This window comes from Amia ocellicauda, chromosome 10 (assembly GCF_036373705.1).
Source record: "Amia ocellicauda isolate fAmiCal2 chromosome 10, fAmiCal2.hap1, whole genome shotgun sequence".
In the NCBI taxonomy this organism is placed as follows: domain Eukaryota; kingdom Metazoa; phylum Chordata; class Actinopteri; order Amiiformes; family Amiidae; genus Amia; species Amia ocellicauda.
Window position 1 is genome coordinate 9,649,184 of NC_089859.1, and position 26,154 is coordinate 9,675,337.

General features: G+C 37.2%; 1 protein-coding gene across 1 annotated transcript in view; it reads right to left on the reverse strand.

The window, feature by feature from the left end:
* wdr44 (WD repeat domain 44) overlaps nucleotides 1–15,570 on the reverse strand; it is a 30,981-nt gene extending 15,411 nt beyond the window's left edge. Inside the window, exons 1-3 of the mRNA XM_066714930.1 lie at nucleotides 15,066–15,570; nucleotides 10,741–10,774; nucleotides 3,498–3,575 (exon numbers count right to left, since the gene is read on the reverse strand). Coding sequence (XP_066571027.1) covers nucleotides 3,498–3,575; nucleotides 10,741–10,774; nucleotides 15,066–15,142 — 189 coding nt within the window. The 5' untranslated portion in view covers nucleotides 15,143–15,570. The remainder of the gene's footprint in view (nucleotides 1–3,497; nucleotides 3,576–10,740; nucleotides 10,775–15,065) is intronic.
* Nucleotides 15,571–26,154: the final 10,584 nt, after the last annotated feature.

Consider the following 26,154-nt stretch of genomic DNA (forward strand, 5'->3'; position numbering starts at 1 on the left):
TCCCGTGTAGTTAGATTCCTCACTGTTCTCATGATCATTGAAACTCCACGAGGTGAGATCTTGCATGGAGCCCCTGACCGAGGGAGGCTGACAGTTATTTTGTGTTTCTTCCATTTGCAAATAATCGCACCAACTGTTGTCACCTTCTCACCCAGCTGCTTGGCGATGGTCTTGTAGCCCATTCCAGCCTTGAGTAGGTCTACAGTCTTGTCCCTGACATCCTTGGACAGCTCTTTGGTCTTGGCCATGGTGGAGAGTTTGGAATCTGATTGATTGCTTCTGTGGACAGGTGTCTTTTATACAGGTAACGAGCTGAGATTAGGAGCAGTCCCTTTAAGAGAGTGCTCCTAATCTCAGCTCGTTACCTGTATAAAAGACACCTGGGAGCCAGAAATCTTGCTGATTGATAGGGGATCAAATACTTATTTCCCTCATTAACATGCAAATCAATTAATAACTTTTTTGAAATGCGTTTTTCTGGATTTCTCACTGTTAAAATACACCTACCATTACAATTATAGACTGACCATTTCTTTGTCAGTGGGCAAACATACAAAATCAGCAGGGGATCAAATACTTTTTTCCCTCACTGTACATTACATAGTTTATTATACTTCCATCATTCCCTACCTGTTATTTTATATGTTGCCCTCTTGTGGCTGTAATAAAAACATTAGAGCTACAAATAACCTTCAATGGTTCTGAACATATCAGAAAAAGGTGCTAATTCACTTAGTTTATGAGTGATATCACCATGGCTTTAGTTAAGGTAAGACATATATATATATATATTTCCCATAAAATATTTTAATAGAATACATCAAAAGTTATATACAAATTAGATGCCACAAACCAAAAGAAACTGCTGCTCTCTTATGTAAAACAAATCTCTTAAACAGTCAACTGAAGGTTAACTATCATAAATCAGATTTTTTGTATATTATGTTGATTAAATAATTAGACCTTCAACTAGGAAAGATAAGCAGCACTAGCAACACAATACAGATCTCTGTGGCTCTCACACTATTGTTGTTTTTCTCATATGAAAAAGTGCTGCATTAGGATTTGAATGAACCAGACAACTTAGTGTGACTGTGGTCTCCATGGGCAACAATCCAAAAGCTTACTAAAGGGAAGCTTAGACTCTAATGATACAATGGTAGCAAGAGATGGCAGACTGTGAATTAGCACAAAGCACTGGCTTGAGCTCATACACTTCAGTATGTGCTTTGGGCAAAGATCAATATCCGGATTTTGTTAAGTAGTATAGCTGATCATATATAAATGACGAACAGCAAATTCACAATGTTCAAGTGGAGAGGATACACTGCAACAACTGCAAAATGTGGGCCTATTTTAAATGGAAAAACAAAAAAGGGATGTTTGATCATAAACCAACAAGGTTTTAAAATCCTATCTAAGGAATCCACATCCCTCTTCCTGGTAATTAAAAGTTTTTATTTTAAAAGAGAAGCTGCTAGCTAGTGCACTCTCTTAAGAAGAAGCATAACTGGGGGGGGGGGAAGGCTGGAGAAGGGTGGGGGCTGGGACACTGTCCAGATTAAAAATTAATCTAACCCAGTGATCCCACATCTGCAGCGCAGTAAAACAGGTTTACTGCAGTCTACCTGATAGGGTTTGGTGGGGCTGGCATTGTACAAACAAAATCAATAACCACCAAGACCGAGGAAATGAGACAGATAGGACTTAGAAGCTGAATTTGGTCCAGATGGAAGCAGGCATTTGTAATCTCCTTCATAGGGGACGCTGCTCAACAACAGCGTAACAAAGAATTGCCATCATTAGGGACACATTACAATCTTCACAGTAGAATTGTTGGTGGTGGTGTGGTGTTTTATAAGCATTATATGAGGTGTGAAAAGACATCTTGATTGGTGGTTCCTAGAGGATAGTTATGTGGCGTTGATGAGGCATGAGGCATTTCCCAATGCAGCCACACCAAGCTGCTGACAGTGCTCTCAGTGTGGAGAGCTGTGGAAGGAGGAACATTAAGCAGGATCTTCCACACGGTCTGTTTCAGGGGTGAGCAGTATTTCAGGGGATTTGGATTTGATCAGTAAATGTCATCAGAGGACACCCATTTTTTTTGTATTTCCTTACGTTGACAAAATTACTGAACAGTGCATTCCAAAGTGAAGGAAAAGCGAATAAATCATTATTTCAGTTAAAATAAGCATTGTACTTTCATTACCCTTGCTGAATGATGTTAGGGCTCACAAAATATAATCTCTACAAATGTCCCCTTGTGAAAATAGCTGCATGTGCCCATTTAGACTTCCAGCCTTAACGATAAAGATGAGACGATACAGAGCACACTTTAAGTGGAGATTAGTATCCGGTTTTACTTCCTCTATTTTCATTAAGAGATGCAGTTGATTTGCTGTGAGAGCAGCATGTCAAGTGAGAAAATCTTAGCCCGGCTGCAAAACTGCCATTAGCCCTTTGCTGTTGTCATGTTTTTGAGTATGTCACACAAAGACTGTTGGGTACTGTTGATTTGTATTATTATTATGAAGTATTTTTGCCAATTCATTTAACCATAAAACAGAAAGTGTAGAGTGGATTGAAGAAATTATTTTTTTGTGAGACACTTTAGCTTCTTAAAAAGCAGACTTATGTATTTTAGTTAGTAGGTAATGTAGTAATGGATGTTTTCATTACCATAGCTTTTAAAATCATATGACTGACATGTAAATCAGGTTTTCTTTTGATCACTCATGAAAAAAATTGCGGAGAGAAACAATTGGGATACATAAAGTAATGTGTTAGTCTGAGTACATGTAACACAATGCTATGAAATATTGGATGGAACTTATTTTTTTCTCCTCTCATTTTAATGCATTTTATTTGGCAAATGGAGGGGGGGAAGTTAAGGCGTCCACACTATCCATACTTTAAAAGCTAAAATGATCAAGGGGACGCTACATCAGTCTCAATTTTGTGAAGCAGGACTCGCACTCATGTCATCACTAACTGCTATATCCTACCTACCTGTACCTGTGAGCATTCGACCCCTACACTGACTGTGGAATACAGGAGTCAGTCCTCCACTGTGCAATGGTGTTTACACAGCTCAATGTCAAACAGTGGATGACGCTAGGTGAGCCAGGTTAAGATATCCGAGGCACTGCAAAATCAATTTGTTCCCCACTGTTGTGTACTTAGTCAGTTTAATATTGACTTTTACCTTCAAGGAGACTTGCTCATGGCCTCTCCCAATCGGCTTCTTAAGGGTTTACTGTGCTCCAAGTACCAGGACTATCACTGATATTATAACCACTTACAAGATGTTGATATGTGGATACATTATATAACATGCACGGACATAATTTCCTCTTTTTCTACAGGACTGGAGCCAGGTACATAACCAAGCATGCCCCAAACTATGTTTTAGGATATGCGGAGTAACTATTTTTAAACGTAAACTTTTACTTTAAAGAGTGAAACTGAAAGTAGTCAGCCAGAGTGAAACAAACCTCAGTGGAGTCATCTGCTTTCTGTTCTTGGAGTTGTGATGGAGGCGTTGCATCCTGCACTCGGTCTTCCTGGCTCTCCTGCAATCCACAGCAGACAACACTTAGAAGTTAGGGCTAAAAATCAGCATTGTAGAACTATGCAGTTAGACAAAATCAAAAAGCACTAATATTTGTTTTCCCATTCCAGTACTGGTCAGCTTAAAAGTTGGGCACAATTGTTTTCTCCTTATTTTATTATGCATCATTGTTTCTATTATAGACACTGCGGTGAAGGTTAGAAACCAAATGGCAACACAATAATTAAATACAGTTCTCTCATATAATCCTTTCAAAGATCAGGCACCCCCACATTTTGCATGTAAGCACACTCCTACCTCCACACCCGCTACCATTTGAAAATCTGTTCTGACCAGAATCAAACATAGCAAAGATTTGAAAAGAAGGTCCATGTTGTTCGAGAGGAAACAAACAAACAGAACTAGCACTGCTGTCTGGGCTTTGAATAATCCACTGCAAATTTTAATTTCACTTGAGAATTACAGGCTAAAGAAAATAGAACTAATCATAGTGAGAGAGGTGATGACATTAATGCTTTTTGGAGCTTATAAGGGGATCTTAAAAATACAAAGATCACATAAGCAGCAAATGCATGTATTCATGATCATACCTCATCAGTCTGACTCAATTTTGTTAGAATACTGGCAATCACACTGGGTGCAGGAATCGGCTGTGAGACGGGCAGATTGGGTTTCTTGACATGCAGGCTGTTTCACAATGAAGTAAATACCTAGGCAACCTAGTCATACTCAATTTGGTACTGTCTGAAAACACAACATCTGGTAGAGTTTTAACATCTGAGATTACTGAACCCACTCTTGAAATAACAGCCACTTTCTGTGCATCACCTCTATCAATCATTACACATACCACTTCACTTCTCTGATCAGGTTAAACAGGACACTGAAAATTAACATTTGGCAATAGTCTAAATTGTAATTAAAAAATATTTGAATGAAAGGTTTTGGGGATGGTGTAAACGTTTATCTATTATTTTCCATTACTTATGTTTTGAAACAATACCTTAAAATACCTGTGGAGAGGGTCCACTATTGTGAACACAAATGTGTTACTGGCACAGCTGCTTTGCCCTGAATGTCTGGTTCAGATACTGTAACAAAAGTGGGTCATCAACCCCTCCCCCCTCAAACCAGATTATGTGATGTAGGACTAAAGGCAAATTGAGTGCAGTTTTTCTAAACACTGGGAGCAGAGAAAATTCAACTGGCATCATAAGATATTTCACACAACAACTTTATAAAGTTTCATTACAATTACAGAGCCCATGAGAACAGCCAGTTATGACTGAAAACCTTATGCCTTTATAATTGGGCATTTAAAAAATCAAATAAAATAAACAGCAAAAATGTCCAAATAGTCTTCGTCATACCACGAAGAAGGCAACTGTACTGAAATCTCTGCACTTGTCTTTGTGTACAGCTCAAACTGTTCAGATGTATTTATTCATTAAATGTTGTTCCGTTGAGAGATTTCCTATTGACCTTTCAAAGAATGGACTAGTTGTACAAAATCTGCAAAAAATAATTAATTGAATGTATACTTTTGAAATACTTCATGTCTAAAAGTGTGTATGCCCTCCTGTATTAGTAGAAGAACCAAAATAATCGTAGTCTTTAAAGTACATTTAAAATGTCTTCTAAAGCCTGTAATAATGTGATAAATGACGACAGCTACATGCATCATATCCCCCTCAAAAGCCACACTCTCATACAGGAAATGGTCATTCAACCACGTAGCATTTTTGTTTGAAGTTTTTTGCAAACCTCAAATCTCAAAGTGTTTAGCTTTCATAACCTGCCTTACTTTCTTTAATTCAGTTAATTCAGATTTACAATGAATACCTCCCAGGCTTAGTAATCTTGGCCAGTGGTTTCTGATATGATTGTGCCAGTCTACGGATTACTGAAGGAGGAAGGGGCACCATATCAGTAATACAAATTGCCTGTGTAGGTCAGAAATCTGTAAGTCAGTGTCACTAGTTCCATAATTAAGACATGCAGGTTTGCCTATGAAGCATCTAAAACTGAATTTCAAGAGCAAGGAATCTTAGGAAATTCTCTAAGATAATTGATAAATTAGTAATCATATGTAAAGGTGAGCATCCTTAGACCATAAACTATTGATGATGTAATTGAACATTTCCTCCAATACATTTAGAGCCACTACTCAACCAGAGACACAGGTTCTTCATTTGTAAGCTATTCTCACAGGCTGCCTGGAGTTGTATTTAACCACATTGTTAAAAGCCTTGGAAAAGACCACTTAATAAACTTTAATTTCACTTCTAAGGTAATATCATTGTAAATTCACATGCTAGATACAAGAATATCAAGACATGATACTTCATTTAACACTTAATATGTACTTCAGATAGGCTATCCATTTAAACTACCATAGGCAACTGATACAAATACTTTTCATTTAAAACAATATTGACAGGGCTTTAACTTGTACGAGATATATCACAGAAGGGAGTTAAATGAATGATTTATAATATTTTCAGTGACCTTCTCCCATTCTCGTGTATGCATAACATTGGCAGGGCAGTTCTTAATGTAATGCAGGTTCTGTGATACACTGCCATTTTGAAAAAAATATTGTTTTAAACAAATGAGAGTTGGATGAGGCCCAGAAGCCCAAATGAAAGCATTACCGCACATGTGGCTCATTACATGGCTAACTCACCAGAAAAAGTCTCATGAAAATTATAATTTTCATTTTCAAGAAAGAGACAAAGCTCTTCTGTTCCTTCTATTAATCAAATTGGATATAATCACAGGTTCTCTATGTGACAGGGCAAATGAGGACTGCAGATATTTGTTAAACATGTCATGGGATAAGAAAATATAGGAAGGGCTAGATGTCATGCCTTGCCACCTCCTGCCACAATAAGACCAATGAGCCATTCATATACGCTATCCCTGTAGCATTCATACATTAATTAGAATTGGTGCCCATTATTGTAAAGTGTTACCACATTTTTTAATTGTCTGGATTTGACTGCTCTCCATTCAGTCTCAAGGAAACATGGCATTTCAGTGTTCACAATTCCTCTGCGAAAGCAATGCACTGACTTTTGATGTGCTGATAGCTTATACAAATAAAAGGCAACGAATATTTCATTAACACCCATTTTAACTTCAGCTCTTATGTATTTCTGGCTGCTGTCCACCAACCTTTGAACACCGAGCCTGTCCTTTCAGGCATATTCTTGTACAGTGCTGCAGATGGGACTGAACACGTTTTTTTTTTTTTTTTTTCATGTTTTAGTTTCATTGCTAAAGAATGTAGGAAAATATGGTAGACATTCCCCAAACACACAACATGATGATGGGTGCATTTCAAAACAAACCCTGGGGGGAAGGGGGGGGGACCTTAAGAAAACGGATTTCAATTTTCAACATGGCGTAACATGCCAGAGGGGCAAAGGGCCGTGTGTACAAACTGGTACATGAACATTACACACTGCAAGGAAATTCACACTAACACAGGAATATATGGTCAGCAGGAAAAGCTGCAGCTGTTGCTTTTAAAAGAACAAGTAAGCAAACAAGGAAACTCAAGGGAAAACAACCTGCACAGAAGGAACTGAGATTTCTGTATTCATCTACAATTCAAGCAAAGGTTTTTGGCATGTGCAATGAAAAATACATTATCCACTTCAATGATACCAAATCCTTAAAATTATAATGTGTTTTGATGGGGTTTGAATGTTCTCAATGAGTAAATCAAGAACAATTAAATAATTATCTTCTCCTGAGGGTAATTAAGATGTATACAATTAAAGAAAAGCTGCTTAAGATACCGGCTTCACACTTGAAATGTTCCCAGTTAGGTGAAACTTATGTCATGGCTGGTCAATAAATGTACACGAATTCCTGTGAAAGCATCCTTGCAACATCCAAAATGAAGGTGCTGTGACAGAAATCGGCTTCAAACTCACAGCCCAGGAAGGCAGATCTCATCAACACAACATATAAGCACTGCTGCCACACACAACACAAAGTGTGGCACTACAAAGAATTTACTCTTAGTCATAGTTAAGGATCAATAAAATAAATATCAATAATCAAAGTAAAGTAAGAAATAAAGCATAAATGTGTACAGAAGAAACAAGCCAAAATGTACAAATCAAAACTAGTAATATGAATTTATATACCCATTTTAATAAAAATATTACAATATAGTCTGCCAAGGCTTTGTACTCAACATCCTACACAAATAATTGTCTGAACCTTTCCTTCTGCAAGCCTGCCTAAGGTATCAAACTCACATTTCCTGCTTATGTAACAGCAAGATTTTGTCAGATATTGATGTCTTAGAAAACTATGAAGAATCAAATCCCAAGGAACATAAAGCCAATGTACTATTCTAGCAGATATTTCTTATCTCAGATCCTTTCTATCACGCCCTAAAGGATGTTCACATGGAGTTAAAATATACTAAAGAAAAAAAAAATCAGTTTGTTGCATGATGGATATTTTGCACTTTTACATTCACCTCCATTTTTATCTTCAGGGCAATTCAATGCTATTAGTCCACATGAACAGCTGAGCACAATTCCCAGATGAGTATCTCTCACTCGCAACTGTTTAGTATCTTTCAGTATTAAACAAATCCTTGCAAGCAATGTTGCCAACAACCCAAAAGTAAAATCTGAGCGAGACCCTTTTTTTGTATTAAATGGCCTTTTGTTAACCACACAAGTGTGCACGCAAACACACACACACACACACACACACACACACACGCACATGCATGCATTACTGAACACATATAATATTATATAGCCATAACATGAAGATAGCAGATTTAAGAGTTGTATCTTCCTTCAGAGAAACAGGATGCTTTACATTTTGGCAGGGGCTATAGTGGGCCATATGATCAGAAATCCACGTGAGTGTGGGTCGCATGAATTCTGTATAGATAACAATGGTGAAGAGTAGCCTGCTAGCACAATACCTGGCTGTAGTCAGTTATACAACAGCAGCAGCAGGCAGGTAGTTTGGCCCTACTGGCCTACTTGTTCATGTGTTGTAGACAATTAGGTTAAAGAAACATTTTGCTACAAAACTCAGGCAGGCAGCATGTTGGACGCCCCTGCATTAAGATCTTGCCTCCACATCTTAATCTGCATAGTAACAACATAATTATTGGGAATATTTACCATTGCTTTCGACTGCATTCATCAAGACAAAGAAAATTATGTAAAAAAAGCTGTGCTCATATTCCTGTTTCTTTTCATCTGTCAACAGTTATTTAAATCTATTTTAGGAACAATTGTAAAGGTGTCAAAATCAGAACACTAAGAGTAGTAGCATTCAAACAAACTGAATGGTGGTCTACAGCTTAGAATTTGAACAAAGGAAAGTATTTAATTCAGTACATACTGTGCATTATAATTTCAACAATACTAACCCCGCCCCAGTTATTTTTTGTTTTGTAAGAGATATATATATATTTTTTTTTTAAACAACTTTCTGGACTATTACACAAAAAAATATCAGACTAATGAAGATGCAAATACTTCTTGAACTATCATGATCACCGAATACCACTACAGTGGCTGAATGAATTCAAAATGTTAAAGGTGATTCACAATTATTAAAATATTTGTATTACTATTGAAATGTTTTTCTTGTAAATTCTGCACATTTTTCAGATCTCATCACCAATGGGGGGGTGTTGTTTCTCGGGCTGTGGGAGGAAGCCTGCTAACTGATGTAGGCAAGATTAAGAATCTGTAGTTTGTTCATGGCCACCCTCACAGGCCTTTATTAATAAGTGCCACTTTTTCCACCAACTCCCCAGATTACAATGCTTTCAACATTCCCCAGAGCTTGCATCTCAAACTAGTTTGACAGAAAGGCCATTCTTAAAACAGTAGGGTGTCCATGTTAACAGTGTCTCTTGTTAGGTGTGCAAGAGTTTGAAAATGTCAACTAAGCACTGTCTTCAAAATGCTCTCAGTAAGACATTATTGTATGCTTTTCTTAGGTTTCGGTACAGAATTCAGCCATTTTTAAATGTGTTGTGACATTCTTTACTGCACGATTCATTAATAGTAACAGACACAGTTAAAAAGGGGATTGATTAATTGACTGATAGTTTCACATCGAAGATAAATTCCATTCTGGATGTTGAGGACGAGTACAATGTTATCACTATCAATCAGTAATGATCATTATGCCAGGAACTGACACCTTCTTAGATGATCATTTATAAATATATAAATACATAAACAGATAAAGGACAGGTTATCTGCAACTTTGAGCTTTTTAAGTTAGAAAATGAAACTCAACCCACAGTAGCAAACAATCTTTAGCCAAAGCTTTAATCTTCTGTATGAAAAATAGCAGAATGCAACTGGGGACTTTAAAACTGAACTTTGACTGGGTATAAACCTACAACTGTCTCTCTCCTTTACAGTGGCATTAACAGTGACTGATGATATTATTTCAGGTGATAAATGTTGTGATAAAGCCACAACTCAGAAGTTATAAGCCTGCTCTTACAGTAAGGTTTTCCTATATTCAGTAGGCCTACATGAAGAAAAATTGTACTTGTATATGCAATAGGTTAATAATTTCCTGAAAACATACAGTTTCAGGTAAATGTATTCACACCCTTCATTTGCAAACTTTGATTTACAATATGGACAAGTGTGCACACCTGCTAACATAATTCAATCAACTGGAAACTTTACAGAACTCTCTAAGCTCAATCAATGTTGATTGACATTAAATATGATTGATAAATATATATAGTTCAAATTAACAAATATGTATTTAAATAAATTAACTAATAACACTTTCAAATTAAAAGTGCAAATAGTTGTGATCACAACTGTACAGAAAATGACTCCTCTGCAAAATATGATGTGCGTCAGAAACTAAGCCGTGTTGCAACATGTTTCCTGTTAGCAATCAGGGGTGATTAAAACTAGCAGTGAATGTAAAACATTACAAAAGGGCATTATGTAAACCTAAACCTGGTTTATACCTAAAAAACAGAACTGATCATTAGCTTCTTCATGATAAATGCAAAACAATCCAATTATTTTCCATTTAATTTCGGACCAGCATGGAAATAGTTTTTTGCATAGAAAGTCAAACCTTGAGTATAAAATAAATATATTGATAATAATATAGAATTGCATACATACCTTCGTTGGGGGAAGGACAAACTTGGCAGGTGACCTACAGAATACAAGAAAATTAGAAAAGTCATTTTCTTTGAAGCAGCTACAACTTCCAACACACTCTCAGTTAAAAACTAAAACACATGGAGCACTTCATCTAGGTTTTATCTGAAACAAATATTCCCAAAATGTCTTGGAGAAAAACAAGGAAGTTTGGCTACTTCATACACATTTCGTACAAACATTTAAGATGTACATATATCCATGACTGACTGACTCACATAATTCATAAGTATTTGATATTTTAGTGGATAAGTGGATAAAATGTTTGTTTGATTTCTAGAAAATTTCATATTTGGCCCTTTCAAAATGAAAACCCAGTCTTGCATTACTTCCAATGTGGATAAACATGAAAAAACAGATTTGATGATTAAACCAACATTATACAGACAGTAGTCTATGTGTAACAAGAACTATACATGAGGTATAGTTCAATTCAGAAGAGCTTTATTGGCACAAGAAGGTTATAGGTTTCACTGCAAATGTATAGCTAGGAGACAGTGCAGAGTAAAACTTTAAATATATTACAGATAACAAACACAAAAATAAATGTCTACATAATATATTCTAACTTTCTGTGTGAGTTGAAAGTACTCTGTGACTGTGTGATTAATGAATATAGGGTTCCAAGGAACGCTCATGCAGCAGTTTGAACACAAAATAAACTTGGAGCAGCAGTTAACACACTGAGCAATCATAAGGCTGTCAGGGTGTCCATTCATTGCTTTCAATTGCAGAAAGTGAAATTACCTAGTCCCTACAGAGTGATTTGCTGTTAAACATGACCTGATGAAATAACTGGGATGTACTACTAGACACAGATGGTATGTCAATGTCTTCATGTTAAAAGGAAAAGCTGTGGAGAAGTTAACTGTTCAAAGGGATTTCACCTTAAATGTCTGAATAATCTTTTTTGGGGGTAAAAGAAGTTATCTATGTACAATCCCATTTTCCAGTTAGAACTCTGAGCTCACTTTGAGTGCTTAATTGTTCAGTCTTGACTAGGTTTGTGGTGAACTGGTAAAAGCAAAAGGTAGGTCTGTATGCTCAACCTTAGTGCTCCTCCCAAATAATTGAATCAGCAGTGGGTATATTGCCTCTTATATTATTTTTCAAAGAATAAACATTGCACTGTTTTGCCTATGTCTTGACAGTTAGGCCTACCTTATGACTCAGGAAAAACAAAACTCTAAGGTAATGCAAAACAGAATACAGAGTATTTATAGAACACAGATTTATACAGAACTGGAGTTTAGAAAAGGATTGGAATTGCTTTTGAGATGTCACATGATGTTTAGTCTTGCATTTCCCCATATTATGTTGCTCTGTTGCAATGTATTTTCTGGTTAGAATACTTGAAAATATTCAAGATGGGGGAATAAATCCAGGTCACCAAGATGTTTTATATGAAGACTTCCAGCTACTCTGAAGGCTCTGGTTAATGTCATCTAAAAAATGGAGGAACAAAAAAAGCATTGGCACAGCATGAACTAACACGTTCAATTATGTATTACTCGCTGTTCAAGTGGCTATCTTTTCAAAAGTGCATGGTCCATTTCATTTTCACAAAGAACTAATATCCTTCAAAGCCTTCAAGATAAAGTTCTGCTAAGCTAGAAAAGTGCACTGTAACTGCCTGGATCTGTCTGGCCCACTTGATGAAATCCCTGACCTAACTCAGATTAAATGGCTAGTTACAAATGTAGCTGAGAACAATGCACATTTAGTTAGTTGTGACATGCTTGGGTATGTTCAAGTATAGATTCACCATTTCTTAGTGCAATTTCAAAACTGGCATCTGCATTTCAGGGGGAAAGGAGGAGAAGATACCTTTTCCCCAAATATAATATTAAAGTGTAAAGCATATTATTAAGGCAGTGAGAGCATAGTTTATCTCTTTTCATATCAGTAAGTAGTGTGATTCAGTTCTCTGCATATCACTGCCAGTTGCCATTTCCTTTTGAAAATGCAAATGTAATGTTAAGTTATTGTATTTAAACACAATCACAATAATCTAGTCTGAACAGCAAATGTACAGTTCTCATGAACTGCCTTTCCCAATTAAAAATATAAAAACTGAGACAACTGAGGCAAGGTGGTTTCAGATAGTGAGTCTAAATAAAGCTAGCAACCCGTTTTCAAGCTTTAGCACAAGGAACACAAATCTACATCTATTTACACTGTAATTTGGACCTGTCTTTTTCAATTCCATCATTCTCAACCCTGCATTTGTGTCCTAACCTGAAGGCTCAAAGGATGCATGAAGCACCATATTGTAAAATAACATAATCAACACAGTTATCAGCTGAACTGTTATTCAGAAGTGAAACAGTTGAGCTCACTGTAAATGTCAATTAGACTATCACAGCTTTCAATATCAAGCCACCTGAGACACTATTGACAACCTCCTCCCAACCTTACTAAAACCAAACCAATTTGGCTGCACTATGGCCCCTTGAAGACAATTACATAACTGTGACTTTCAGTCTTAGATGAGCACTTGTGTTTTAACCAAAAAAGGCATTTATTTGCCACCAAATGCTCCTGAAAGGACACTGGTTGAATCCAGTAAGCCAGTGTTCTTGTCACCAGTTTATTTTGGGATATGCTGAAATCCAGGCATCTGAAAACTTCAGATAAAATCCAAAGAGAAAAAACTAATTCTACAGCAATTATCATTTCTAAGCTGTCAAGACATACACACCTGTAAAACCGTACCAAATGCTCCATTCCATGCTACTCTTCAGCCTAAAGGCTTTAACACAGTCGTGCACAGACCTGCTCGTGCTCCTGACTCACCAGGGTGCTCTGAATCAAACTTGCATCTCAGAGAGGCAAACTTATATTTGTCTACCTATTCTGCATGCAAAGGGTGTAACACTTTTGAATACAATTCAGATGGGTTTAATCAGCTTTATAACGAACGCAGTCAAATGAACAAACTACTGGAGGATTTGTAACTGAATAACATTCTTTAAAAGGTACAATGGTTGTTGTTGGTCACCCATTTCATGAGACCATTTAAAATAAATAGGCTTTACAGCATATTTAAATAGGCCTAACTACTGAAAACACAGCAATCATGGCACACAACTGGGCCACACACAACTCTGTGATTAAACACAATGAAAACATTCAAAGAAAAACGTAATATTGAAAAAAGGGAACTGTGTTATATTAAACGTCTATGTAGTCTATCATATAATCTAAATAATTACCTGTGACTATTACCTGTGCCATGCTCAATGACATATAGGCCCAATATCTTTATCTGGTTGCATATTTAAGACCGGTCGTAAACCCACCCTTCAAAGGTATGAAATAAAATCAGTAACCACTATATTATGTTGTTCATTAACCCTTTGTGATCCCTCCCACCCGCCCCGCATGAAAGATTTTACATTCTCTTAACACGGTGCAGCACAATTAACAAAAACAATACGATTACATTTCATAACATTATACAGCAACAGTTTATGGCGTAGACAACTGGCTCTCTGCACAAGGTGCCAGGTTACGTGAGGTGCAGCATGATCTCCAATGGGCCGAAAATAGACCCATTCTGAGCCATGCTCCGAGAAATCAAAACTGACTAGGTAAAGCATTGCAACAGGTCGCACCCAGCAGCCTGATGATGCCTCTTGTACCTCGACATACACGAAAAGACAACTGGAATTACGTTTCTTTAAATGTTCATCTTTAAATCTGATCCATTTCCATTTGTACGCTGCGTGACGTTGACATACAGGCTTCATCTTGTCCAGTTGCCCATCCTAAGACCTGCAACATGATCACAACACCTACTACTATATAGTTCAACCGAAATGTGTTAAACTAAGGATTCAGGTGAAATATAACAAGAACACGATTAATACTCAACCAAACACCCGCTGTGAACTATGAAATAAACGTGTCGCGTACAAACAGTAGCACACACACAAGTTACAATGTAACCAGCTGAGCAATACCAAACCTGGATTGTGTATGTGTTGTAACGCTATTGCAGCTCATTTGTACAGGGACAACATCATCAGCAAACAGCCCCTTTGCTTTTCATATTGAGATTTTCACATTTTTGTACTAAATGTAAAGAAGCTTGGCTAGCATCGCATTGATTTACTTCTGACGCTGCTTACGCCGACTACATCTTGGAAGTTTTCCTCTCACACTGTCAAGTTGCATTTGCTCCTCCAACGGGGTTTCATATAAGGCTGGACCGTTTCTGTACATATATACACAAAGCAGACAGTGCCAGAAGAGACACAAACACGACACAAGCCGGTACTCACACAGTGGGAGTCGAGATCAGATGGACATCTTCGGCTGCATCGTAGAACTCCTCTGTGTCACTGGTGTCTGACGCCATTTATTCAGTACATGCAAAAGAGCGGAAGAGTATCCCAAATTGCCTCGCAGTCTTCAGGCTCTTCAGCAAGGTAACCGGGACAGGGGTGTGTTTGGCAGGGCGAGAAAGAGAGAGGGGGGGAAAGATAACTCCCGAGATGTGGCGGTGTCTTTTTTCCCCGTTCAGACTGAGGAAAGGGAGAGGCCTCTTCTGTCATCAATGTATATTGTATGAAACGCACCGCAGCCTGGCTGGGGCTGCACCACGGCTCGATCCGGGAAGAAGATAAACACAGTCGCTGTCAGCACTGTCACGCCTTGTCCCCCCCAAAAAAAAATTTCGCAGCGATTTTCCAACGGCCTTTCCTGTGGATTTGTGGTATTATTTCTGAAGGGGGGGAAAGGAGACTAGAAACGACCGTATTTTGTTTTTCCTCTTTGGCAGCAACCAACGTAAACGCGTCAGGAAATCTCGCGAGATTTTACATTTAAAAAGTCACACGGATCCAGAGACTTGAGAGGTCAGTTAGGAGACTTGCGTGCGTAGTGATCAATCTAAAGTATCTATTATTTTTTTAAAGATAGGACTATAGGTGATAAAACTAGACTGCCCCATTGGTTTAGCTTTACTGTGCAATTGGCTGAGATTTCAGTCCGCCATCTTTGGTGAGAATAAGCCCCGCTACTGAAAGCACTGTCACCAGCGTAAGATGCAGTGAGTTACACGCAAGGTTTTCGGAATTGATTAATTTATTTCATTAGCTTATATATATATATATATTTGAGCTCTTTAGCAAAGAAAAGCAAAAATCAAGATTGACAGTCATGTAAATCAGGTGATGTTTAACAATACTTGAAGATGTTTTTCCTACTTCTCAATGCTGCAATGAGCATAGAGTGATCAGCAAATACAATTAAACAGTGCAACAAATACACTATTTCCTAAATAATGAATGGTCAATGCAGTCATCATAATGCAACTTCAAATGTATGGGTAACACTTTGCAGCAGAAGTCAGATGAAGTGCATAAGGTATGCATGTGTTATTCCTGTGGTATTCATACATCAATTCAACCAAATTATGTGTTATGTCTCAAAGTGTCCGGATATTTGGGAGACTGTTGGTCTATTACATTTGGTCTATACAATTGCTGTCACACTACATGACAGTAGCAGTACAGTGCAGTAATAATACAGGACTGCAGTGATATTGGTAAGATATGGTTGAGATAAGGGTTAACATATTATATCAATTTACCTAGGTAGCCCCATAACAAAAATTACACAAAGTGTCTTTCATTATAAACAGAGAAGAACCTGCAGTCATATACTTAACTCAGGCATGTTAGACAGGACATGGACTTTAACAGATATTAAAACAGGAGGACTTTAGACAAATGACAGGAGAAGGTGTCAATTGACTAACTTAATCTCACAGCCAAAGTAAATGTGTCAATGTGTCTATGTGTCATATGATTCAGATACTATATAATCAATGCTTCTTATTCTTTCTCGTTTTCCTTTTTGAGAGTTCAGCAGCAGACACTTGCATAATGTACCCAAACTTTAGTGTTTTTAAATAGCTATTACGCTAGACTTATTCTCTACTTCCTGTGAGAAAGACGTTTGCAGTACAGAGATATAAAGTATCAGGTTTGGCTAATCTTTGTATGTCTTCGATCACTCTGGAATATTGCTGATTCATAAAATAGGGGCCTTTGTGGATGACCTGACAAGGTGTTTGTCCTCTTGAATATTGTATTTCCTGGCTGTGATTTTTTTATTCAACCACAACTAACTTTGAATTAAACAGAACCTTCTTTATTCCAAAATGGTGGATGAGAGGGCAGTTGTGTGCATTGGGGAATAAGGGAAGAGTGTTGTTTTAAACTATTTTGTATGTAGAAACAGTGAACCCAGTATGCGTGTTTGCAGTCTCCCTCATTCACACTTCAGTCTTTCATATATTTTTTGGCCCCTTATCTTCAAATTATAGAAATGGCTCAGCGTGTGATCTTGGGGTTTAATCACAGTTTTTAACACTTTTTAGTGGTGTATTTCTGCGGTCAAGTGAAGCTAGCCATTTCATCAATACAACTGTAATATTTTGCATAATTAATAAAAAATTAAGTCTTCCAGACAGAGGTAATTGTTTAGTAGGTGACAGGAAACACAGTTTTACTGTTACATAATCTCTGAATCAGGAGAATGCTTTTGTGTGAGTATGTCTGACGGTTACATTTGGAAGCTTTTACTCTTTAAAACACTTCACACAAGTAGTCTGTTAAGAAGCATTTCACTATATATATTAATATACCCCTACAACTGTTTTGTAATGATCACTAGACCTGCAGAACAAACAGAAATTGACAGTGTTACTTCAAAGTCCAAACACTGATCTTTATTCTTAAATTAAATGTTCACTTAGTGCACTTAAGTGTACACTCTTACACCACTGGATGTTATATCCTGATTTATGCACACAAATCTTTGTTCTCACACTAGAAATAGAAATATGGCTTACTGTACAAGGAAAAAGTGAAGTTTGATATTTTTCTTTTCTTTTGTTTACCGATTGAAAAGAGTGAAGAGCCTTTTGCCTATTTTAATTATAATTGTGTCTGGATTGCCCTTTCACATGTTATCTATACAGGATTTGTGTAGTAAAACTGCAGGAAACTAAGAATAGGTTTCATTGCCATATCAATTTTAGGATGTTATTCTCTATTGTTATTGAATAAGCAAGTTTAGCTTTATTCAGAGGCAGCTTTATTTAGTATCAGGATGCAGCTTGACTGCATGTATTGGTTACCCTGCTGCTTAACGATGGGTGGCCATTTTGATGTTTGCTTTCCCCAACTGGGTTGAAAGAGATGCTTCTGCTTTTATGAAACATTCACAAACTGAATATGAATTTAAAGGAACTGGTTATAATCCATTATTTTGTTTATAAAGGAAAGGCTGTTGGATTAAAAATTAAAAATTAAAAAATTAAAAATTACCTCGCATTCCTTGCAAAATGTCTCCAAATATAAAGTAGGCTGTAGTATAATAGTGTAGTACATAGTTTTAGTATAGGGCCCACTCCACAGTTATTTTCGGTTAATACAGGCAACATCACACTGAATTAGCAACAGTTTATTATTTAACCTTGACTGTTTTCAAATCAAATCTTGAATTGATTGGAAATATGCAAATGTATTTGTCTGGAGAAGCACTGTGCAGGTAATATGAGCATGAAGCAACAATCCTCAGTCTGATTAATTGTTATCTTCATATGGGACTCAAACTGGGAGAACTGTGCTCTGGAAGTAGACTGTCAGTCCAAACTACTGTCAAAGAGGAAAATTACCAATATCAAGTTTAATACCATCCAACCTGCTGGGGTCATCCAGAATGAGGTCAGAAATGGGGATTTACATCTGGATTACATCTGGAAATAGCAGCCCTTTGATGCAGAACAGTCTCACATAGGCCTTACTGATATGGCTTCTGGTCAGCATAGAAATAACAAGCACTGCGTGTATGGAAAAACAAACAACATTGCACTGGGATATGTATGATTTTGTATTATTAATACCCCCAAAACAAAACAGACGTTTTCCCCATTGTTAATTAACCATTCTGATTCTTCCTCAGATTCTACACAATATTTTGATTGATTTCCTCCTTGCTCCCTTTCCCGTAGCCCTTGACTGTGACCCTACATCTTGAAAGCACTTAGCTTTTACTTTCCAGGATGTATGACCTCACTTACTGTACTTACCTGTGTACATTGGAAGTTGTAAAATGTATTATATTCTGAATTGCTCTGTTTAATGTAAATTTGAATTTGTAATGTTTGATGCCCTGTACTTAACTGTATTCTTGCACTTTGTATTGCACTTATTTTGTAAGTCGCCCTGGATAATTGCGTCTGCCAAGAAATAAAAAATAATAATAATATAGCTCTTGGGAAACAGAAAATGCCATTATTGTTTAAATGTCCTTGTTGTACTCCTTGTTTTATCAGCAGTGATGTTGGCAGATACTCGGGGACAAGCCACAACTCATTTATCTTTGACAACAGCACCTTGTTTAGAAAAGTAGAACAGAGATGCCTAAGAGGCTGGCTTTTAGAGCAGTTGCGTTTGTCATGGTTTGAATTTTGATGAACAAATTAACCCCGAAGTATTGAAATCTCACCAAGCATGTTCAAGTGGAAAGCAGACACCCACATAAACAATGGATAAAGATCCAAAACTTCCACGCACCAACACTTTTTTGTTGTCATTGTTTTGTGAGGCTGGGATGATCTACAGAGGTCTGTAAGGGAGTCGGTTGCTGTTGAGAACAAAAAAATCACTTATCATGAATGTAATGGTCTATAATGAGGTTTTCCTCCTGGTTTTGATGCAATTGCCATGAAAAGTGCTTATACAATTAGTGTTGAGAGCTGTTCTGGATTGAAAAAAACATTTGTGGATGCTATAATTTATCAACAAGTAGGAAGACGTTTTAATTAAATGGTTTGAAAATGGGGATACTTGCAAATTGGGACAATTGTGAACTTTTCGCATCACGTCGTTGTTTTGGCCATGAGTACAATCCTTGTTCTGAACTTTATCCAGGCTGCTTGAATCGCCAGATTAAGGGATTTTCTAAATCAGGATACACTTTATGTAGGAGTTAACATAAAAGACATAATTAGAAATGGCAATTACAGGGTCAGTATCTGCACATGGATAAAATAAATACATCTTGGCTCATAATTACAGGCTGGCACACAGTTAGCAGTGTTCCAGCTCACATACATAGCCCTTTCTAATATAGGGATCATTCTTTTCAAATTAAAATGGAACATCATATCATTGTATGCAAAAAGATCAGCATATTAGCAGTCATAAAAGCCTCAGTAATGTTTTACATTTTTGTGAAGATTCGGTAATCTATTATCCATGTTTGTAGTTTGTGTCTTCATTTAGATCTTGTAAGAGACTAGTGTTGATCCACAGTAATCTGGAAGCACATCAAACCTCAATTCACTATTGCCTTAGATGCAAACAAAATGCAGTCTGCCTTTACAAAAAAGAAGTATACATTTCAAGAGTGATAAAGAAAGCATTGTTTTCAAACTAGTGGAGCTATCACAATTTCTATGTATTCTCCATGGCATGTGTTTCATTTAGGGTAGTCTTTAAAGTTAATTGAAACTTTACTGTGAAAACATGTTGAGGTGTGCTTCTATAAATAGATAAATACATTCATAAACATATACATAGAAACAGACCTCACCAGTGTCCAAATAAAAACTGTTTCCGCCCAGAAATGCATCCACCGTGAAATACGTCAACAAACGTACCGATGTGTGTTTAGTAAGTAACAGGCAAAGGGAAAGGTGTGACATACTAAAACAAAGCTCACCCATAAGTGTACAGTGTAAACTTCTGGTTTTGTTTTAAGGTCAGTCGTAGCCTCTCAAGGTTTCTAAATGACAGAACAAGTACACATTTGAGGTATTGAGAAAATGCACACAAAAGACACATTTACCACCAAATGGTTAAATAATGTAATAGTAGAGACACAGTGGGATGTTATATAATCTTATAATGCTGTGAATATGAATAATGTGTTCTTATTATTAGATTGGTGTCGAGAGACATTGATAATTGATGTGCATGTCTTAAGTCCTGTAACAGCATAGGTTGTAAGGGTGTGTAGTTACACATGCTGTCTTTAATGGCACAGAGAGACTTGGACCATGCTGTCTGTGCTTGGGAATGTTAATTATATCGTGCTAACTGCATAATTCACAGACTGCTATGCTGTATCATCAGTACCTTCTCATTTGTGTCTCCAAGCATTAGAGGTCTAATTCAAACACAGCACAAGGCCAGTAATTAAAACACAGAGGATACGTGGCTGTGCATTTGCTCACGTGTTCTTTGGGGTGTGCCTTTCAGAGGCCATAAGATGATGGGATGTGAAGCTGTGCTTTAGTGTATTAGGTGTTAATGTTATTAAAGGAACAGGTATTTCCTTTCAACAGTGTAGGGTTTATTTATGGTGTGTGCATGTGTGTCCTGTCCCAAACTATTAAAGTATAAGCTTGAATAATAAGCAATAACCAATATTAAATTGCTGCACTGGAATGGAAAATGTACTGTTTCCATTCATTTGATTTCAACCTTGAAACATTTTACTGTATCCTGATGAAGGCCATACTTCTTATCAGTGGAAACTAGTATGGCACTGCAAGGACAGAATGTGTTTTTCACAGGCTGATACATTTCCAACAGTTCAAACCTGACTGAACATTTAGCTCTTAGTTTACTGTAAATATTAAAAAAATAACCACTAACATAGCATGGGCTGTCAGAAGCATGGATGCATAGGTACATGCACATGGATTTACAATCCCCATCTCTAATTTTCATTACTTGTGCACATAAAGTCAAAGCACTGCCACTAAAAAAAAACTGGAAAGTTAGTCATCTTTAACTCATAGTAGGGCTTTGCTCCAGATCCATTCAGGAATGTTCTTCTGTTGTATCAATTTCTACCACGTGAGGGTGCTATTTCCCTACAAATTAGTATTGTCCTTTGCTAAATTGTAACACAAATATTAAATTACATATTGAAATTGGGTTATTTTAATGTTCTTTTTTAGAAGGTATAGATAATTAAGTGTCAGCCCCTGCGATCACAATGTCAGTTGAGAAAGCATTTACAGGTTTTAATTTTAATAGCAGGGTTATGATAGGTCAGTTGTACTATCATGAAGATGAAATGAGAGTCAGGGAAACACAACTGCCTTAGCTTATGAAAACACCAGCCACAACCCTGATGGGCTATGTGTCGACCGATCTCTGAATATCCCAGTAAGTCTACAGTATTGTACTTCCTTCCCTAATGCACAAGGATATAAAATAATAGACATGATATAATATCTAGTCAGCATAGTCAGAACAGAATATCTAATAATACATAGTGTATGAGGTTGACAATTTATTGCATTAGGTTAAGAGTGGCCCCACAAAATATGAGCTATACTTTTATTTTGCCAGTGCTGTGATTGTCTCCAAAACAAACAGGTATTATTGCAAAGTAAACCAGTATTAGAGGTGTCTATTGGCCTAATGTCAACTGTCTACACTCTTGACTAACCGGTTTTAATGTCAAAATTAGGAGAAACAGGATATTGATTTAGAGGGAATGAATACACACAGACACACATATATATGCTTATAGGTTAATACATACATACACACACAGATATATACACATACATTTGCATACTTCTAAATGTCACATTCATTTTCAATTATAACTATGTCCATAGTTGTATTGCTCTATATATGTATGTGTGTGTATATACATATATATATATATATTTGCCTTATAAAAAATTATTAATAAGTTTCTTTGGACGTTCACTGGAGCATTGAGTTGTCGTGACAGTAAAAAAAGAGGCAAACAACCCATAATTGCTCCCAGGGCTGATTTACCAGTGTGATAAGACTGAGCCTTAGTTGGGACTCTGGGATGTCTGAATTGTATAAAGTGCTTTCATGGAAAAGGTCTCCAAGCTGCCGTACATTAGTTTTTTTCCCGACTGGCCTACAGGGAGAGGGACACAAAGCATAACACTTGTAGACAGGCCAGAAATGTCAACAGTGTAGAGGTAAAGCTAAACTGTAATGATTTTTTTTATGAACAATATGTAAAATATAAATGACAACAGGTTTACAATCAGGAATTGGAAGAGATTAGGAGCAGATGGAGCAGAGAAATATGTATGCCTACAAAAGTGTCATTTCCTACTTGGCTGTTGCTGGTGTTTGTGTTTACCAGTGTCACCAAGGCAACAAGTAAACTTAAGCAAGTCTCTTTTAAACGGGAAAATAATCAGTTTAGTATTATTATTATAGAGAGGCATGACAAAGGAATATAAAGGACTTTTTTTTTTTTTTACAAGATATTACATATTCTCAGCTATTGCTTGAAGTGATGCAACCATGACTGGGTTTTCATCATATGCACTTTCAATGCAATATTGATTAATTAACATAAAAATGAAATCTTAACGCATTCCCTCCACCCCCCACCCCTCCCACATGAAACATTTTTTTTTATTATTAATGTAATCTGCCTGCTTCAGACAATATTTCAAAAACTCAGTCAATGTACCAGCAGCAATGAAAGAGTCTTTCCTGTTCTTCAGTCTGTTCCTTCTGCTATTCTGTAAGAAGGCGTGTGGTTAAAATAATACCATTGACATCCTCACAATTACACAGCAGACACGATCTGAGCTTCCCTTGACTGCTAAACAGGAATAGGCGCTAAGCTTTGACAGTCGAAACAGCAATTCTATAGATAAAATTACATTGTTCTTTGTAGTCGTGCTTCATCGTTGTCCCGTTTCATTTCCCACATTGTTCCCCTTCTTGTCAGTTCCATTTTGCTAAATGAAGAGAGAAAAAGCAGTTAAAATGTTTCTCGTCAGATTAGAAGGTCAGGACGCCTAATTCTGATATAGTAACTGCGTGTTCACATCATTGTTCACTCTGAATATAGTTCCCCTTAATCTGACTGAGTGTTGCCAATGAAAACAGATGATGGGGTGAGTGGTCTGACAGACTGCGCTTTTTCATTTCAGGGAAAAAGCCTTGTGCAGTAAAAGAACAGGGATAAGAGAGTGACAGTCAAGATTGAGAAAAAGTTACATTACTGAAAGAAAGACTTCTGTAAATCATACAGGAATACAGTCTGTCCTTCCTCAGTGTCTTTGACGGCTAGATGCAGATTCACACTCATATCCAGCCAAAGAAGATATTCTTTAACCTGAAGTCTTGTAGTAAGGTAGATGTTATGAGAAAATTGAGAATAAAGTAACTAGAACACCAGTACACGTGCTTATGTTTACCCGTATAACCAAAAACTGGATAAGAAACAACATATGTGAATATAGAATCTATTTTATACAATGTCATGATGTTAAACCATATTTCTCTATCAGAACCATTCCTTTCCATTTTACACTAATTCAGCATGCCTACTACAATAGACTTTGATAATACTGATTTACAACATCTTAAAATGTGTAGATCATACAGCCCTAATAAGTACTTATAATGGTCAATTTAGTTTTTTTTATAATGTAGTATAAAGTCAGTAGAAAAAAAATGGTGCAACTATTATACAGATTTATGGGAGAAACAACACGTTAATGCTTTAAATCCCTCTACAAAGAAAGTACTTACCAGGCTGCCCCCAGAACAGCCAAGATTAAACATCTGCCGTGAATGACACCTGACCATAAGCTGATTTTGTAATTCATCACTCTGTACTATGCTTTCAACTACTGGGGGGCGATAAGGATACATTGAAAACACACACCAAGAGACACAAATAAGTGCTTGCGTCAAAGGGGAGTTTAAATGCCAGCCTCTTGGTGTCCTATACTTTGGTTTTTCAAAGACTTTCTCTCCCTCCCTTTGTTTTCTTCTGTGTTTGGCATTTTATGACCTTCACAAAAATGCCACGAGAACAAAGTAAGCCCAGTGTAGCATTTTAAGCCCCCAGTGAGCCATAGCAGCATCTCTCGATGACATTACCAACAAGAAATTTACATATCTCTCGGCTGTTTTTTTTGGGTGGGGTAATGTTCAATCTGTAAATTGATTAGCACGTATTATTTCCTCACCTTTCCTGTGATTTTATCTTGCTGTACGCTGACAGAATGTAGATCAGCGCAGACTGAAGCAGTGCTCTGCATCCTTTTAAATTTTCCTCTCTTTGTTGCCCTATTTTGTGTGCTCTGTTGTTGTCATTCATTCTGGTTTGCCATGTTAATTAAGCATATATGCAGACATACCTCCAGGAAAGACTTCTTGCTGGCAGGATGTGTGTGGAAGGAGAAAACTGACAATGCACCCTGCCTCTTTGTCCGGTAGGATTTGTTGTGATGTGGCGATTCTGGGGTTTTCAGTCAGAGCACTTCTGTTGAATGACTCAACCCCTGGCACCTATCCTCCTGAGCAAGCATGTTAGCGCTGTCACTGATAATGTGCTGTGCAAGGGTTTGTAAGTATGTCCTGCCCTGTTGCATCACAGAGGGTTTTGCACTTGCAGGCCATGATAAACTCAGGTGTATTACCACCTCCTCCCAGCAGAGGCCACCCTATAAACATTTTCTTTCAGTTTGTGCTCATTTTAATGAATCAGGTAAGCCAAATAAGAAACACAATCGATGTATAAATAAATCGATAAATGTTTGATTTTTTCTTTTATCCAGTTTGTTCTTAATTCATGCAAGTGCAATCTAAAGAGTGCTTCTCATACCTCTCTAACACTTTCTTCTTGAAGGGAAGTAAAGACAAACCCTAACCCAAAATGGACCTGTCGATGTGTTCTCAATGCATTACTTCTGTTTAATATACAGCTGCATTCTGTCATTACACTGAATGCCTGTCCTCAATTCCTCTCTGCAAGTCACAGTGACATGCACATAAAGTCACCTGAAATCGATAAAAGCAGGTCTCCAAAATGATTGTGTTATACCTCCCCCCCATGTTTTGCCACAGCAATTTTTGTAACACATCTTTGATTTTGTTTTCAGTAGATAACATTTCCACCTCTTGTTGTGCTTTGTCCCTTTGTGTTCCATATCCTTTTGTTGATGTGTTACCAGTTCAGGGATGCACTCACATACCCCACCACCCTTTGAAGACAACACCCATTCTTGAGTCAAACCAAAAGAGAGCAGTCAGTGACAGAGAAAGGTCAGAAGAGCACTGTGTAGTGGAGGATGAGCCAAGGCCCAGACACTGCCCTCGGCTGCTCATATCAGAAGTGGACAGTACACCAGTAACCCAAGCAGCTCTACACAAGGAAGGGCGGGCAGAAAGCAGATCTCAGGGAACGGATTTTAGGATCAACAGGTGCATTTCAAATTTCATGCTAATACTTCAATAAGTCTGAACTAATGTAACCAGGCTCTCTGCATCAGTTGAAGGGAATTAATCTCCCCTGTCCTAGTTTTCAACAGAACTG